Consider the following 19,029-nt stretch of genomic DNA (forward strand, 5'->3'; position numbering starts at 1 on the left):
GAAATAATTCGAAAGCAATTGCGTATCCGACTGATATATATATATTTTTAACTGCACTAAAATAGTTTTAATTTGTCTGTAAAGTCTAGCCTATATTGTAAGCTGTAAAATCAAAATATATCTTTCAGATTGGCTAGTCGTGCCAGACATTTCCAATCAACGAAATATTGAGGGAACCTTTTGCTTTATCCGTGGAGTTCTGGGAAATAGTTCTTTCAACTCTGTTTTATGCATTCAACCCGACCATGCACTGTCGAGTTTAAATGGATTTAAGGATATGGCAACAATTAATTGAACAAATAAAAAACATCCTAGTAGGGTATTCTGGTTTAATTGACTAAACATCTAATTTCGAAAGATTGGATAAACGTGATTCCTTTAGCACACAATCAAGACTCGTGAACTAAAGGAGACACAGCGTCTTGGTAGACCAGAGGTTCTCAACCTTTTATGCTTCGTGACCCCCTTTGCTAGGCTCTCAACCCTCGTGCCCCCCTGCTTATAAAAATACCAGGCATTGTGTTTAACGTATTTTACTTGTTTTACTTTTTCACGTCAGTAACAAACAACAATTAAACGAAGTCTAACGAATAAACTTACTTATATTTCCTAAAAAAATGACAAATCTGTTATGTCCTTCAAATTAACGTAGTTAGTAGTCATTGAAAAGATAAAAAAAAAAAGAAAATCTAGCTTCGCAAAAAGGTTATCCATCACTAACTGGCCTCCCGAAAAACGCCACATATATGGCTGCATTCAAAGCAGTCGTAATTGTTTCGCCCCAGCGATAGGCGGCGTTAATCCAAACTTTCCGCGATAAAACGAATAAATTATGTCGGTTGTAATTACCTGACATGAACGGCAGAATTTTTGTAATACCATGACCTAAGCTTAACAGTTATGCCCGTGCCAACAAAGTATTGATTATGGTGAAAAGATTTAATGGTGTGCTACTTGTGATTTGTTAATGACTATGGAGTCATTTGCATGTGTAGCAGGTTGGTTTTAGCTTATCGCATAGCCTCATCTTGCTCGTTACATTGCAATTAGGATCGATTGTTTGCTGGCCTGTTGCAGAAAAACGTCCAGACTTTTAGTAAAATTAACTCGCGGGCGTAACCCGAAATTACACCGCGTGCAGCGGTTAAAGAAACTCTTGGTTTTAAAATCTCTATAAACTGACGTTTTATGTAGAAGGCTGGCCGCCCTTTGTATGGCAGGTAACTTCGCTGTTTTTTAGTTTTTTTTGGGAGGGGTTTCGGCTAATTGCCCAACCAAAAATTAAGTAAAGTCGAGAACAAAACCAAAAATATTTTGATGTAGCTCTGTCGCTTTATTATGCGTGGTAACAACGATATAACGGATCAAGTAGCATACAAAAACAACTGAACTGGGGACAACGTTAGAATTTTGGCTGGAAAGAAAAATTTTGAACTCGTTGAGATGTAGGTAGACTCCTTACTCTTCCATGTCGCTTGCAATTTGATCGGCCTTGGCCAAAACCTCGTCGATATTACCAACCATGTAGAAGGCACCCTCTGGAATGTGATCCAGCTCGCCTGAGTAAGGAAAATATATACGTGTAAGGAGTGAAGATTGTCATAATTAAATATACCAAAAGTACTGCTTTGTCTATTGAGCACTAAAGCGGGTATTGATAAAAATTTTAGATTTTGTTTTTATAGATTAAATATTTTTTTTTTTGTTTGTTTATCGAAGCGAAAAAAATGTTTGTTTACCGGCTCGCGGCAGCGGCAGAAACTACAAATTGTTTTTTATCTTACCGTCCAAGATTTGGAAAAAGCCTTTGATAGTGTCCTTAAGCGAAACCAATTTTCCTGGTGTTCCCGTGAAAGTTTCGGCAACCTGTTTGAATAAAACTCATGAATTTATGTATGGCCCATGTCGACCATAAAGTAAGACCATAATACTACTTAAAAAAGGAAGCTCACAATACTCGGTACAACAATTTTGTTTTGTTTAAAGAAGGCGGTTATTTTTTTAATTTAAATGTCTCCCAAACCTGGAAGGGTTGAGAAAGGAAACGCTGGATCTTTCTTGCCCTTTGAACAGTAAGTTTCTCTTCTTGCGACAACTCTCCCATACCCAAGATAGCAATAATGTCCTGTAGCGATTTTTGGTCCTGAACAAAACAAAGTGCCATTTAAGCGCATGTTTGAAAATTCTTATAATTAAATCTGAGCAGTTTTCACCACCAACCTGAAGGATTTTCTTCACCCTTCTTGCACAATCGTAGTGCTCAATACCAACAATGTGGGGGTCCATGATTCTCGACGAAGATTCAAGTGGGTCGACAGCAGGGTAGAAGCCAAGTTCGGAAACTTGTCGGGACAAGACAGTCGTGGCGTCCAAGTGGGAGAATGTGGTGGCAGGGCTGGGATCCGTTAAATCATCAGCAGGTACATAAATGGCCTAAGATTAAAGAAATTCTTAAAAGGCTCAGATATAACAAAAAAAGTGTGCAGGTATTTTACCCGTTGGGGCACAACTAGGCATGCAGTATAAAAATAAAATGACAACGAATTTGTATGCATCAAGTGGATGTTTTTAACATTGATACCTGCACAGAAGTGATGGAACCCTTTTTGGTGGTGGTAATTCTTTCCTGCATAGTTCCCATGTCAGTGGCAAGAGTGGGTTGGTAACCTACAGCCGATGGAATTCGACCAAGTAAAGCAGACACCTCAGATCCAGCTTGAGTAAACCTAAAGGCATCTCAAGTTTAAACACGGCACTAGCAGGATTACAACCGAAAGGATATTCATATGAGGCAACAAAGCCATAACACAAAAAGGCTAATAATATGAATACCTGAAAATGTTGTCAATAAAAAGCAGCACATCTTGTCCCTCTTCATCACGGAAATATTCAGCAACAGTTAGACCAGTAAGAGCAACTCTGGCACGGGCACCTGGTGGTTCGTTCATCTGGCCGTATACTAGCGCCACCTAAATAAAACATACTTTAGTCTCCATGTCTTTAATTCTACTACCAGACACTTGAACTAACAAAAAATGGAAAATAGTGCTTTTGTTGGAAATGCTCATTTTGAAGCAATTTTACATACCTTTGAGGATTTGTCTTTCAGAGAAATTACACCAGAATCTATCATCTCGTGGTACAAATCGTTTCCTTCTCTTGTCCTTTCGCCCACACCAGCAAACACAGAGTAACCTCCATGAGCCTTAGCAACGTTGTTGATCAGCTCCATGATAAACACAGTCTTGCCGACACCAGCTCCGCCGAATAGGCCTGATATAATAGTGTACATTAGTACAAAAATTATTTAAAAACTGGTAAAAGTTTTTAAGCCTACCGATCTTTCCACCCTTGGCATAGGGAGCCAGCAAATCAACAACCTTGATACCGGTTTCCAAGATTTCCTGAGCACCACCAGTATCAATCAAATCTGGTGGAGAGGCATGGATTCCAGCAAATCTAAAAAAATAATTACGTCCATTAGAACAGTTTATTTAGGACAGATACAATGTTTCTAAATACAAATATTTAAAATATAAATATGGCATTTGCCATGTTTAATTTGGATTGCTAGATTATTCAACTAAAAAAAACGACTTAAAATAAATGACCAATATACACATTTTTGCTATCACACAATCACCCAAGACAGCCAAACAATGGTAAATTATTAACCAGGATTTTTTGTTGGTTAGGCATTGCTGGTTTGCAACTTAAGATATCAGTAGATATACGGTTGCTACCAGGCATAGTAATATAACTCAAAAAACATCTCCATACAACTACCGGGATGAGCTTTTTTATTGAATAATAGGATATCCATGTGATAAGGCAAAGAGAACAGACAAACTTTACTAAACGATTTTTTTAACTTTACATAAAATCATGCATAAATCCTTACTTATCTGTTTCCACTGGTCCCCTTTCATCAATGGGTTCTCCAATGACGTTTATGATGCGACCCAGAGTACCTGGACCAACAGGTACCCTAATAGGTGAACCAACATCTAAAACAGCTTGACCTCGCACCAATCGCTCAGTGGAATCCATAGCAATTGTACGAACAGTGTTTTGACCTATAAAAATCAGTTCTCTTGTAAGGTGTTAAATTATAAAATAGGTGAAATGTAATTTTTATATTTTCAGTTAGCCCGGTTAAAATTTTGAACTTAGCCCGCTCGTCAATGTGAGTACAACTAGCCCCCAGCGAGTGCTATATGACACCTATTCCCCCATTAAGCACCCAGCAAAAATTTAGTTGTTAACAGTTAACTGAACCTTTTTAAATTTGTTAATCTGTGTTAATATATGTTAGACCTCAAAGACAACAGGCGCTTAAACAATTATTACAAAAAAAAATTAAATTAGCACATCAACAAGGTAAAAATGTTCTACGCAAAAACATGGGTGCAACAAAAATCATGGCATGCCAAAATTTTTGGGCAAGTGCCAAATGAAACACACCGACCAGACCTGCAATATTTTAAACTTATGTTAATTAAAATTATTACTGCATCTTAGCCTATAGTATCGGCCCAAAAAAGTATTCCACTTTAATCCAATTTTATGTTTGCTGCTAATGCTAATTAAAATAATAAAAACTAGCATAAAATATCATAGAACACTTACAAATATGGTATATATTGTTAAATACTGTTTTAGTTATCAAATTTGGAAAGCCATAAAAATCTGATGTCAGATCAAAATAATACTTCAACACACATTAACCAGCCAAAAAATAACTCATATATAACTATCTGCAGATGTAAAATTAACACGTATTCCATACCAAGATGCTGAGCAACTTCCAGAACCAAGCGATTGTCTCTGCCTTGGACTTCCAGGGCATTCAGGATAGGTGGTCGTCCTTCTTCGAAGTGCACATCTACAACAGGTCCGATGACTGCCACCACTTCACCCTTGAGCACTCCAGCTGCTGCAGCATCTGCTGGAGCAGCTTTCCCACTGTATTCTGTTAATAATATAAGAATAAATAATATAACCGGAATACAAGGTTGGAAAGAAAGGCCTGTAGCTACACATTTTGTGTAAAATAAACATAAAATGTGGTCTGCGGCAAAAATGGTTCAAATGGCAAAAGTTAACGCTTAATTCCCAGCGGTGCAAACTTCACAAATAACGTTATTACAGCCGTACAATTTTAAGCTGCAAAAAAAATAGAGGTGATCCTCACTTGTTAAAGATTTGAGAATTAGGACACCGGTTTGGTTTGTTTTAAAATTATAAGTGAACTTGTCAGTTGCCATACTTTCTAAACAGACACCAAACAAAATATTGCTGTCAAACTGAAATAAAGGCAGTTTTGCATACTTTCAGTTAAAGATTCAGGATGTCAAGTGATCGCAACCTAAACCAGATGGCACTGCCCAAGATGGTATTCTAATGTAATGTCTGCTTGCTCAAAACAATACTTAACCCAGTCTTTGTGCAAAATCAACTGAACATATTTCTGAAAAAGGCTATTTGTTTAGAAAACTTGTAACCAAACTTTGGCGCTGGTCTAGGATCTTACCACAGTGTTCAAACAATCAATTAACTCCCATAATTTAGGCTAAGGTATGGGTTAGCGTTATATATTTATTATTTAATAATAATGCTAACACACCCAAACGCAAACACTAACTCCCAAAAAATATGCAGTGTGGCAGGATTGTAGGACAATGCCCTAACTTTTGAGTACAGTGCAGGATATAAAATAGTATATTTTCAGGATAAGCACATGGCGAATGTCACAGAACTGGAATTGTTTTTTTTATACCTTTCAAAAGCTTTTCAAGACCCAGAAAAAAAAATGTGAACTGAACACCAAATATGTAACACTCGGTTGTGAGGCATACATTTACGGTGCATACAATACAGCATGCTTTGAAACATCATAAGCGCACCTTAAAATTTTGCACGCGAGGTGTTGACCTATGGTCCAGATTGGAAACTTTGGATATTGCGCGGGGGAGATGTTTTGCAGCTGAAAAAATGCGCGGCTGAAAATAAAATTTCGACTTGAACTTGCGCGGCTGAAAATAAACCATCAAGCTACCGAAAGTTGTAAATTGCGAATTTATATTAAACTTACAGCGTTCATAGAATACTTGAATCACTGCGCAATTTTTGGTTGGTGTGCGGGCGCAGTGCGCAGGTAAATATTTAAAAAGTTGGATAGTATGGTATTTAATATGCAAAATTACTCGAAATTGCCTAATTTGACGTCACTAAACACATGACCGTTGTCCACTGATGCGTGACCAAATCGCCGAACTGTGCATTTTTAACGTTTCGCAAGTGATTCTAATGATGCATTATATTATATACCTTATAAACTAGCGTTAAAAAATGTTATGCAACTTCAGTATGCGGCCCGCCAATTTTTTTTGTGCTTGTTAAGTTTCATACAGAAGTTTGCGCGGCTGAAGTTTTGCGCGTTTGCTCGAGTCAGATTTGCGCGGCTGAACACATTTTCTGGCCAAACTTTCCAACCTGGCCTATGGTATAACTGTTGCACCCGCGAGATCTTGACCAGCCATACTTTCTACTTTTCAGACTGGCAATTAATGTTTTTTGTGATGGAATCTTATTTAAAAGACAGCAGCCACTGGCACTGCTATATTTGTTCATTGTAGTCGCTTTTTAGGTTTTACTCAAATCTAAGTGAAATATTGATATTTGCATATTGGAATAACTTATTTGATTTTGTTGAGCTGTATTTTTTATTAGTGACAGAACTAATGGACTTGTTGTAAAACCCAAAACCACAGTATGGTTTTATTTTTTTGAATCATGATCACAGTATCAATACCACCAACACAAACCAGTTTTAACTGTTACTATTTCACCAACCTACTTTATCGCATTATTTTAGAGCTATAAAAGAAGTTGTTTAATGGAAAACTAAATAAAAGTGTAAGATTTAACCTCCCGAATCGTGCACTGGTCTAGAATCCTACCATATCGCTGAAACAATTACTAAATAAACGGACAACATTTGGGTTATGGTGGTGGCTAGCGTTTGTGTGAGCTGGTTTAACTATTATTTTTATATCAATTCTCTCACATTTATTTATGTTCGCAATTTTAACGTGGAAAATCGTTTCGTTACTCTCAAAAAAAGTAGTAGGATCCTAGACTAGCGACCCGAAACGTATACAAAGGTGTCAATGGTCAGCCGTTTTACTTACGGTTTGTTTGAATGCCTGTAACCCATGTCGCACGCGGAAGACTCGACTTCAGGGATTGGAAGACTTTAACGCAACGAGTTCCGGAGTTCATCATGATGTTTGTTTTTTTTTCGGGTATGCTACACCCAACGAAGTTCACTTTGAAACGCAACTGTCCTAAACTTTTGAGATCTTTCCGAAACACCGGCCAAACTCACTCAAGCGAGACTCGTCACAGTGGCGACCTTGCCCCTAAAATCAGCTTTGTGATTCCCAAATAACACATGTGCAAAATTGCATTTCGACTTTCGAAATAAGACAATTAATTAAAAGAATAACCTTTGATTGGCGCGTTTGAAAAAACTCGACCGTATTTACATAATTATTTTACTTAAATTCTATCTTAGTTAGTGGATTTTGGTATTTCAACAAAATAAAAATTTCGTCAATTTTTCTAGAGAGCAGTAAAGAGAAAGTAGATAATCCAGCGCAAGGCAAACTTTTTACTTTAATATGCGGGCCTTTTGTTAAGTAAATATACAGCCAAAGTTTTGTGAGAAAATCATTCTAACTTTTTGTTATTTGCTTTACACATTTTCAAACCTTTTCTATAAATGAGAGAAGTGGCTCTTTCGTAGATTAAGACTCCATTTCTGTAATTATTTAGATGTTAGGAAAACGCCAAAGGGGGCGTTTCTTTAAGTTTTGTTTATGATGGGTTGCGCAATGCGGAAGCCCGGCTGCGTTGTCTTTGATTGTCGAGGGGGAGCGTAGCCGTAGTTTATGTCTTGTGTGTCATCTTATGGAAAATCTGTTTTGGTTTAACGGACGACCTGGCCTGTATATATTATCACCAATTTGGCATTATAGCCTAGACGTCTGATATTTTTTCCAAAAAGAAATGTAACATTTTGGTGAAAACCCATTTAGTCCAGGGAATTTCTTTATATCCACGTTGCAGCGAGCGGCGAAATCTCCCGTGTTGATGTTTATTGTTTTAATTCATGAAACTTAACTAATTTCAACACGCAACGCACCGAGCTCGTTTTGTTAAATATACTTTCGGTTAATTTGTTGTTTATAAACACGTTTTTTGCAAATTGGTCACATTGAAGCGTTAAGTAACTAAAAAGATTGTTAATTATCTTATTTGGTAAATTGAAAACAATTTAGGTAAAATATATTTTTATTAAAAAAAGTGAACCTTGGCACAATAAGACATGACACTGTGACCGTTTAAAAGTAAAATTAACTCCAGCAATGTCATTGATGATAGTTTAAAAGACGAACTTAGGTTAGCCAACACGATGGATAAAGGAAGTGACGCAAATAACGATCACGCACACTTCCGCTGTCGACAAATATACGTAGTAAGTGTGTATACGTCTGGGTAAAGTTTCGCAATGACGTATAGCCGAGCGGTAATAGCATTAGAAATAAGCGCTCTCTAAAAGACGAATTTAGAAACATGTTGAATCTGTTATATATCTAACATAGAAGTTTGTTGCACGTATAGGAGACACAATATTAATGCTGGTTACAAACATTTTTTCTTTCTGGTGAATAAATTTACGTAAAGAATTAAAAACTAAGGAAAGTACAAGAATTTCTTATAGTGTTAAATCTGCGACCAGAGGTGAATCAAAGGTTGGGCACGTAACCATGTCAGCAAGTCAACTTCAAGTCCAGCCCTTGTCAAAAAAATAAAATTTAAATTATGAAAACCGGCAAACTCCTCCGATTATTATGAGAAACTCAAGTACAAAAAAAACATAAAAGCAACACATTACAAGCAAATGGTTTTGTGTGCAAAGATTGGGATAAATAACGCAATTTTATTAATAATTGCTTAATTAAAACAATTTATTTTAACCCAAGTCATTTGTCGAAATTACTTAAGTCAAGTCAAGTTATTTGGCCAAACGACTTAAGTCAAGTCAAGTCATTTTGCCCAAAAGACTTAAGTCAAGTCAAGTCATTTAAAAACAGTGAAGTGCACTTAAATCAAGTCAAGTCATTGACTTATAAGTCATTACAACACCGAGAATGTATTTTGATATATAATGTCTTTTTTTAATTTGTTTGATACAATTGTTGTATCCCAATGCGTCATACTTCCTATCGCAACGTCGAAAATAAATGTTTGGGTAACTAAACGATAAAAAGGCGTTTTCGCTTTACGCGAATCGATTACATCGTTATAGCTATTCTGTTGAAAGTAACACTTGACCAATCTAAAACATTAACCAAATAAACTGTGTGGTGTTCATAAGGTTGCTTTGTATGACGTCACGTTTAGATGTAGCTTTGTGACTTTCCATTTTTACGTACCCTAGTGACGTCACGGATGACGTAATTACATCTATGAAAAATTGTCATAGTTTGCACACACACGTATAGCGTTTTCTATACCTTGCGAAGTAATTGTCCTAAAAATAGTAAATAAAGTATGCCATAGAACAAACTACCAGCGCTTTTTGACAGGAAGTCGGATTGTTTGGCTTTTCCGGGTCAGGCTCGGTTTGGGTTCAAAGATTTTCTCGAAATCGGTTAGGTGCAATTCAAAAATTCTGGTTCAGCTCCGGTTCGACTAAATTTATTTTCAAAACTGATTTATTAAATTTTTATTTAATGACTATTTTTTTATAACATTTCGAACATGGGATACTTTCACCAATGAATTTATATTTAAACACTTTTTATCTAGACTTTGTAAAATACAAGTTGTGACGTAATGCTGGAGTAAAACGGTTTTTGACAGGTTATTAGGGTTCGGTTAAGGTTCAGGTTCTTTCGAAATATTTGGTTCCGTTCCTGTTCGGATCCTTAAAATCTTACGAAAAACGGTTTGGGTTCGGTTAAAGTTTGGCAAAAATTGGCCTAAAATCAGTTCATAAAGTTCCTGTTCGAGTTCGGTTCGACTCCCTGCTTTTTAACCGTGAAAAAATATTAAAAACATAAAACACATTCCATTTTGATTTATTTTTTGAGTGAGGCCAGCGGTTACAAAACTTCCGCGCAAACTTTGCGCCATGAAAAGCTTGTCAAAATTGTTACGTTTTACGCGGTTCTCCCTATCGCGCGTAAACTCCATCTATTGCATTATTTTGTTAAACATGTAGAGAACCAGCGTCTGTATTTGTTATTTACAGTACTGTGTTTGTTGTGCGTGTGCTAAAAAGTAAAAAAAGTCCAACCTTGGTCATTTCAAAATTTGGACTAAATTGGCCTAATTTGTAGGTTTATAATGTAGTTAAATTTGGTTTGTCTTATTATCGTTTGTCGGGTGGGTATTTCGTTCTACTAACAAGCTCATCCTAATTATTGAAAATGTTTTATATAGAAGTTTACATATTACTTGTGTGTATAGTATTAGAAAAAAAAGTGTTATGGAGAAATTTAACCATGTTTCAGTAAGTGTCATCCAATAGAATACGAACATAATACAGTTTCTTGCAAGTTTATTACCTTAATTACATTGATATCCAAAATATTTAAATTTAAATTTAAAGATAATTTTGTTATATTTAAGATACATTAGGTAATTGTTAATAAGAAAATGAGTGAAGTGTGTTCTGGAAACCTTAGCATGTACGTCGCCCTAAAACCCGATCAGATGGACCTGTCTACGATACTGACATTGTTTTCCCTAAAGTCAAGATTTATCTTCCTGTGACTCAACTCCCCACAAATGCTGGAGTGGTGGGAATGCTAAGGTACTACACACAGATTGGAGGAACAGGTCATAGCAAGAACAATGCTGTAAGAGAAGTAGCGAAACAAGTCTATGCAAAGTGGTACCACGATTCGGTTCCCTGCATATTGTATGAAACATTGGTCAATAAACTTCTGAAGCTTCTACATTTGGTACAGAAAGGTAGTAAGAGACTAAAGGAAGAAAAGAAGAGAAAGGCGGACTGTCAACCAGCTCGCTCACAAAGAGCTGGTTGACAAGAAGGATAACCTTTTTGATATCTTTCCACGAAAAGCTAATGGGAAGGAAGATCATGAGAAACGGCGGAGGGTGGAAGAAGATTGGGGTATAAAAATGGGGAAAATGGAGAAAATGTACTATGAGAACATGCAAAAGGACAGGCAAATGGAGTGTGGAAAAGAAGTTGATGCAGTGTGGTATCAGGCCATGATGAAAAGGCAAAGGAAAAGGGGGAAAGATGCTACAGAGTAAAGAGAGAAAAACAGTTTGAATACCTGCCAATATCTAAGATCACAGAGATTCTCAAAGAAGATAGAGCCTTAAATGTCTCTAAAAGTGAGGACCGTAGTGAGAATGAAAGCAAAACGCATGATGGAGAAGCAAGCCCTCTGGACATAGAACCAGATGTTGAAGAATCTGGACATACCAAAAAAGCAAAGAAAAGAATTTCTGTCAAAAGAAACTGAGGAAGTTGACGACCGTATGAAAATCGAAAGAAAGGTATTATGATAACAAATATAATAAAAATCCTTTTTTAAAATATTAATTTTAGGTTAAGGATGAAACTTACTTTTGCCTTGGTAATATTGTTGGTGGGGGACTCTCCATCCCAGAAGCTTCAAGGGCACTTGTAAAGCTTGGCAATGTTTTGTTTGATCGTACATGGAATCTACCTGGTGATTCTGAAACTTTCGACGTTGATATTCTTCCTGGCCAGAAAAACATAAGGGAAGCTCTCAAGAGTATTGAGGCCCAAGATCTTGACTTGATGGTGGACAAGATGGTTGAGGGAAAGCAGGGAGGAAACGCCCTCACTCACTACCATGATGCAAATACGAAAAAGAGGGTTGGCCAGTTTGTGGCCCAGGGAACTCACATTGGTCGTGACACTCCCTATCCCCTTCCCATTCTTCCCATTGATGGAGAAAAATGCGTGGATGTGGCTATGCAGGTAAGATATGCTGTTTAGAGAAAATTTAATAATGTTCTAGATTGTTTTGTACTAAAAAAAGTTTACTTTAGGTTGACATGGCTTTTGTAATATTGGCTGCTGTGAGAGGGGTAGAAGCGAAGGACATCTAGAAACTCCTTGATGTACACATGACAGCCTTCACTGAGCACAACAACGGTTTTGCTGTTCTCCTTCAGAGGCCTTATGAACTCGACAAACCAGCTGGTCAATTGTTTTGCGGCACTTATACCACGCTAGGCCTTGCTGCAGCCATGAACAAGGTGCTAAGATTTCTTGAAAGCGAGATGAATCTTGACAAATTGATTCAGAGTTTTATGGTTGACCTTAACGTTGACACTAAGAATAGCAGTGTTGCTGGACACTCCTTAGATATGTGTCTGAAGTTGGTGGCCCCAGAATACAATGCTAAAACCATGGAATAAGAACAAAGAGTTCATGCTGTTTCTCAGTGAAAGGAACGTGAAGGTTGGTCTCTTTGCCTACAAAGACAGTATATTTGGCTGTCTTTCTCGGGCAGCAGCAGTCCTTCTCTACCACTGGAATGACCTGGCTGAGTTCCTAGAGGCTAATCCAAGCATCAACAACCGTCTAGCTCAGGGCTACTAAATTTGGCGGACCGCGGTCCGAGTCCGGACCTTTCAAGTGTTCGTTCCGGACTGTGTCCGGTTGGTGATTTTGGCTACATTCAATTTCTCTTTTTGTTCATAATTTCGTTGATTCACAATTGCTTATCTACTGTTATGATTGTCTACTGTTATGATTGTCTTTGTTACTGATTGTTTGTCGTCACAATCATTGCGTGGTCTTCAAACCTACATTTGTGCTAGTTCTCTAGTGTCATTCTGTTGGCAAGTGCTAGTTCTGCAGCGTCAAAATAATCTCACTGCTGTTAATCGTTTCAGACTAATTTTTACCCAGACTAATCTTATGATGACATCATCAAAGAGAAGAAAATTTGATATTGAAAATCGCTTGTTCAGGGACGAATGGAAAGAGCAGTATGCTTTCATTCTTCCCACAGGCAGTCATTATAAAAGCAGGCATGGTGGATTTGAAAATATGTATAAGCAAGGAACCGAAGAGAAAAATAAAAAAATAAGGCTACTCGCTTTGCAGTATGAAAAGTCAACCATGATTCTTGCAATACCATGACAGCTCAAGAAAAAGTCACTTCTGAATGCTCATTGAAAATAGCTTGGATTTTAGGAAAACATAAAAAGCCTTTCATTGATGCAGAAGTCGTCAAAGAATGCATGATACTGACTGCTGAGACTTTATTTGATGGTAAACAGAGAGACGAGATTATTGATAAATTAAAGCAGATCCCATTGTCCGATTCTAGAGCAATGAGGAGAACTGAATTATTGGCTGAAGATCTTATACTGCAAATAGATCAGGGGTTCCCAACCTGTGGTACGCGAAGGCGTTTCAGTTGGTATGCGAGTTGCTTTCGTTTTTTCCACAAAAACCTGGATTCACAACTTATAATATTTTGTTTATCTGGTTTTGTTAACAAAAACAAATTTTCCCCGAAGCCTATTCTTATTGTTACGTAACTATTCCTGTAGTTTCGAAACAATGCGATCTTCAAAATACAGGTCATGTGAATTGTCAACAAGGAGTTGCTTTGAAAAGCTGTACAACGCTGCGGGACAGTGGGCGTTAATTATATCAAATGATTGCTGTTTATATATATCATCTATTGTTTTATAACTTAAGCTACAAATAGCGTTGAATAAATGCTAAAAGTAATTCGTAATAAAATGTTCACTGACAGTTACATTTAAAGAGGTAGTTTATGATTCAGACTAGGCTAGTTATATAAAAGTACCGATACTGGTGGTAAGGTGATGCAGGAAGATGAGCAGCGATAATGCAAGAAACAAATTTCAAAAAGTTGTAACTACCATTTTGTTACCAACTTTAGAGTATCACATTTAAAAGTTTTGTATTTAGTGACATTTGAAGGTCTGTATTTAGTTTTGTTAATTTTTACCCCACCTTGCATCATGCCCAAGCGAAAGTATGATCCCGAATACGTGAAATATGGTTTCATCTCAATTGAGCACAATGGAGAAGTTCTTCCACAGTGTGTGGTCTGCTTGAAAACATTGTCCAATGCGTCTATGAAACCAAGCCTGCTCAAACGCCATCTGGAAACAAACCACGTTGAAAAAATGAACAGAGATCAGAGCTACTTCCAGCGATTGGGCGAGAACGTAAAGCGGCAGCGTATGGATAAAACTGGCCAGATCCAGCAGCAGAGTGCATATATTGTGAAGTCGCTTTTTTGGAGGCTAAAAATATGAAAGCGCATACGATTGCAGAGTCTCTTGTTATGCCAGCGGCTAGGATCTTGGTCCGAAGAATAACTGGAGAGCAGCTCTGTGAAGACCTAGGTTCAGACCACACTTCTCTCCTTTATCATACAGAAGTACGCTGGCTCTCCCGAGAAAACACAACAAAGCGTCTTTTTGAAATGAGGGATGAACTACTTTTATTTTTCAAAGAGAAAGATCACGACTTTCAAAAAGATTTAGAGGACAAGGAATTTATCGCAAGATTGGCATACCTCAGACATTTTCGAAACTTTCAACCATTTAAATCTTTCGTTTCAAGGTAAAAACTGCACTGTTGTTGACTTTATTTCACATCTCAAAGCCTTTGTTCGGAAGTTGGACCTATGGAAGAAAAATGTAGAAGGCAAGCGCTATGGCATGTTTAGGTTTCTGTCAGCTCTTGAAATGGAAATCAGTGATAATTTTTCTCAGGAAATTATTCATCATCACTCAAATGTCAATTATTCATCATCACTCAAATGAAATTATTTCATCATCACTGAAATGTCACATTATTTTCCAGATGTAATAAGTTGTGCTTATATCACTGATCCTTTCTCAGTTCAGCCAGTCGATCTACCTGTTGGAACTGGACAGCAAGAGGAGTTGATTGACATTCAAGAGGACCAAACAGCAACCACGAGACACAAGGAATGTTCTCCAATAGATTTCTGGCTCAGAATGGCCTCTTCATATTCAACGCTAGTTTCCCATGCTGTTTCACAGCTACTGATTTTCCCTTCAACGTGGGAATGCGAGCAGGGATTTTCAGTCATGATGAACATCAAGTCAAAAAATCGAAACCGACTAGGTGCGCCCGGAAACGACTTTCGATGCGCTGTTAGCAAATTTACACCACACATCGACGAATTGGTGGACAGTAAACAAAAACAAATATCTCATTAAATTCATTTGGTTATGGTGCTTTAGTGTTATTTTAGTAGACTAATATTATTCGTTTGAATAAATCATGATTCCACAAATTAGTTGTTCGGCAAGAAGTTGTACGCGCGGCAGTACAGAGCGTCCAAGTCGTACGCAATCGTAAAAAGGTTGGGAACCCCTGAAAGGACTGAAAAGCGCACCTTGCATTTCATTAGCTATTGACGAGTCAACAGACATAACTGACAATGCTCAATTTATGGTATTTGTGAGATATTATGATGAAAGTAAGAAAAAATTTATGCAGGACTTGTTTGGTGTGGCTGCTCTTAAAGGAAGAACAAAGGGAGAAGATATCTATGAAGCCTTGAAAAGCATGATAGAATCGAGAAATATTGAAATGAAGTCGATCTTTTCACTGACCACAGACGGAGCTCCAGCAATGCTTGGTAAAGGAAGGTGGCTGATTGGGCGACTACTAAAAGATAATCCTAGTTTAATATCTTTTCACTGTATTATCCACCAAGCAGTACTGTGTGCAAGTCTGGGAGAAGAATATCGTGAAGTTATGGAAACTATTATGAAACTAGTAAACTTTCTTAGATCAACGTCTGCATTACAGCACGGCTTTCTCCGAAATTGTCTTTCCGAAAACAATGCTGTTTATTTAGATTTGCTGGTACACAACAATATCAGATGACTAAGTAAAGGAAGAGTGTTGGAGAGATTTTGGTCAATAAGGGAGGAGTTTTTTTGAACGGTCAAAAGAATGTAAAGGCAGATGCATTTTTGGCATTTTTAAGAGATGATACAAAAATAGAAATTATTGGATTTTTGGCTGACATGATGTCGCACCTCAATGAATAGTGTCTAAAACTTCAAGGAGAAAAATGCATTATTTTTAATTTGATGAATGCAATTCGCGCATTTCAGAAAAAAATTAACAATTTTCAAACATGATATTTAGAATCAACTTAACCATTTTCAGAGGCTTTTGGAGCAGTCTCAAGGGAAAAAAGATGCCAGATACGTCGCATTTATTTTCTTGTAAAAAAAGTTGTTACTGTTCATTGAAAACCCGTTTCTAATAACAAATATTGTAAACTTCTCAGCTGAAGCAAAAGAAACATGTAAATGGGTAAATGTGGCTAAAATTCAACTTGAGCTAATCGAATTTCAGGAGAATGTTGCAGTGGAAGAAATATTTTGCAATTGTACGCCAGAAACGTTTTGGTCAAAGGAAGAGCTCTTTGATAATTTTCCTCTTCTGCGCCAATTGGCAGTGCAAATTCTCACCTTTTTTGCATCAACATACTGCTGCGAGTCTGCATTTTCAACCATGAACTTCATAAAGAATAAATTTCGCATCTGTATGACAAATGAAAACCTTCATCACTGCATCCGACGTTGTATTTGCCGGTTTTGGAGTTAACCTTGTGGACCCATTTTATGCCAACACAATTTCCAAGGATGCTACTCACACTGATCTAAGGTCATTCTACATCAAAATTCACAAAAGTTTGGGAGGTGACGTTGGTGATAACTTCTACACCTTTGACGAACCTGAGTTTGCGGGTCAGACTTTACCATGATAATTGCATGTATTTTAATAGATTTGTTTTGTAGTTATTTTAACTATAATGTTGTAGGTGTGACAGAGAGTCTATTTGAAGGGGTGAAAATGAGCTATGGGCTTGAAGTTCTGGCTGCAGTTCCCGCAAGAGCATTAAGTAGAGTTATTAAAATTGGCAAAAGTGATGCTTCCTCACATCCAAACTGTTTTAGCGAGACAGAGACGGGACTACGGCATTGACGAGAAAAGGTTTCCGGCTTAGTATCCGGTTAACGAACAGGCCAACAACATTGATGACACACCAGTAAACAATAAGGCGGCTGAGAGAGCCTGTGGCAAGATCGATTACCGACTTCACAAATCTAAAGAACTCAGTGCCGTGAGCAGACAAAATATTCTTCAGAAAATGAAAGAATTATGTACCGGGGAGTCTCCATCTTTTCGCGGATACAGAGAAGCTGCTAAGCTCAAGAGTGAGCTGGAGTTGAACTGGTCTAAACAGATGAAAACAAGACTAAAGGAAGGCGCTGACGAGAAAAGAGAAATGGCCCTAAAGGAAGAAAGAAAAAGACTTGTTGTTTTATAGAGTCTCTCAAAGTTATTGGAGGTCCTTTTACTTCGGCAGAAGAAGTTGAGGATTATCTAGCTGACCTCAACTCACAGAATGAGAAGATCAAAAAGCAAAGAATGAAAAAGGAGCTACAGTATGCTCCAGATACCAGCACATTGCTTCCTAAAGCTGATCCTTTCTTCAAAATCAGAAAGACTGAGCTAAATAGAAAGAGCCGTGACAAGAATGTTGAAGAGTTTGGCAAAGCCTTGAAAGCCTTTCTTGGTAAAAAAAGACTGAAAGAATTGAGATGGAATACGACAAGTTTCAGCAGTGCTTGGACAACTTTGCCATGACTTCTGGCTAAGTTTAGAGTGGAGGTGCCACAAATCTAAACACTTAGACTAGTGTATTTGTGAATATTACTGTAAACCTGTATCAAATACAATGAGCTTAAAATTGATTATCTATGTTTGAAAGAGAAGGTTTTTTCTTTTAATATTTGGGGATATTTCTTTCTAATTTCTGTCAAATCCAGGTAAAACTTAAGGGAATAAATTATTTTAAATGTCGTTAAGACCAAGGAGTCATATACCTTAATTAGGAAATTATGACATATTTCATCTCAAATTTCAAAAATAGAAATATAGGTGAGGTTTTTTTACTGTAGAACCTTTTTAAAGGCGTAATTAACTATGATTTAGTCCCAGGTACAGTTAAGTTGGTTTTGTTCAATGAAAAAATTGTAAATTACCACTCCCCCCTAGCTGTAAGCTCTTTTATTAAAAGCGAAATATGCTAAATTATGTGAATATACAATAAATCTTTAAGCGACCTGACAGTATGCTCTTTAAATTACAATGGCAGTCTGTTTTAGTTTCGATTTAGTGGAGTCAGATAGCACGGTGGTCGACTGTCACCCCTGTTGAAATATACAAACATTTGTATAAAAAAAAATTGTGGAACACCACATGAATTTCAACGAAATGGAAGTTGCGTGACGGCATTGCTTAATGATTAACAGCAATCAACAATTTTACTCAATTTTAATGTGATACTTTGGTTTGTTTTAAAGAGCTAAAAAAAACTTTATTTCTTTGATATCCTTTTATACAATAATAAAATCTTAAAACAATGCCATTGTCAATTTTACAATCGTAGGTTTACTTAGATAAAACCAAAACCATATGCGCCCTTTGTGACTAGCAAAAAAGTTTTTGCGGAATATCATATCGTATGGTTTGCTCGTTGAGTTAACTCAAAATCACAAAGTTACCCCTTGCATGTTAATATTATACACGACATTTTCTTAAATAAAATCGCTGGGCAAGTATAGTCTAGGGTTGAAATACTTCAGGATTTTCCCTGGCCGCTCTGAGCATCGGATCACCCAAAGAAGAGTGGAGATCACTGACGTGAAATACCGAGGTCACGATGACAGGATAATACAATGCCAGTGTCAAAGAATTCTATGATTTTCCAAACATTGAAATAAATTTCTAACAAAAACAAATTATAACAACAAATTAACGTGGAACAAATTAAACGACTTTCATAGAATGTTATATGCTTTTCATTAAAACTATAGAAATCATAAACAACACAA

At 37.0% G+C, this 19,029-nt stretch overlaps 1 protein-coding gene and 1 pseudogene across 1 annotated transcript; one reads left to right on the top strand and one right to left on the bottom strand.

The window, feature by feature from the left end:
* Positions 1-1,318: 1,318 nt before the first annotated feature.
* On the bottom strand, positions 1,319-7,375 carry LOC146140805 (ATP synthase subunit beta, mitochondrial-like). The gene is made up of 11 exons (XM_083391340.1): positions 7,194-7,375; positions 4,790-4,972; positions 3,902-4,076; positions 3,338-3,459; positions 3,089-3,273; positions 2,833-2,969; positions 2,582-2,726; positions 2,221-2,433; positions 2,024-2,143; positions 1,785-1,866; positions 1,319-1,559 (listed from the first exon to the last, which is right to left on the bottom strand). The coding sequence occupies exons 1-11, from the start codon at positions 7,285-7,287 to the stop codon at positions 1,459-1,461; spliced, it is 1,557 nt and encodes a 518-aa protein (XP_083247466.1). The 5' UTR covers positions 7,288-7,375; the 3' UTR covers positions 1,319-1,458.
* Positions 7,376-14,384: 7,009 nt separating this feature from the next.
* On the top strand, positions 14,385-15,324 carry LOC146140806 (zinc finger BED domain-containing protein 5-like; annotated as a pseudogene).
* The last annotated feature ends 3,705 nt before the right edge of the window (positions 15,325-19,029 follow it).

The sequence above is a fragment of the Ascidiella aspersa genome, chromosome 6, assembly GCF_963924565.1.
Source record: "Ascidiella aspersa chromosome 6, kaAscAspe10.2, whole genome shotgun sequence".
In the NCBI taxonomy this organism is placed as follows: Eukaryota; Metazoa; Chordata; class Ascidiacea; order Phlebobranchia; family Ascidiidae; genus Ascidiella; species Ascidiella aspersa.

Excerpts from the sequence above, each read along its gene's own strand:
- LOC146140805 (XM_083391340.1), bottom strand. The coding sequence starts at position 7,287 with ATGATGAACTCCGGAACTCGTTGCGTTAAAGTCTTCCAATCCCTGAAG. Across the intron at positions 3,460-3,901 it reads GGACCAGTGGAAACAGATAA|ATTTGCTGGAATCCATGCCT; the intron begins GTAAGGATTTAT and ends TTATTTTTTTAG. Across the intron at positions 2,970-3,088 it reads TGAAAGACAAATCCTCAAAG|GTGGCGCTAGTATACGGCCA; the intron begins GTATGTAAAATT and ends TGTTTTATTTAG.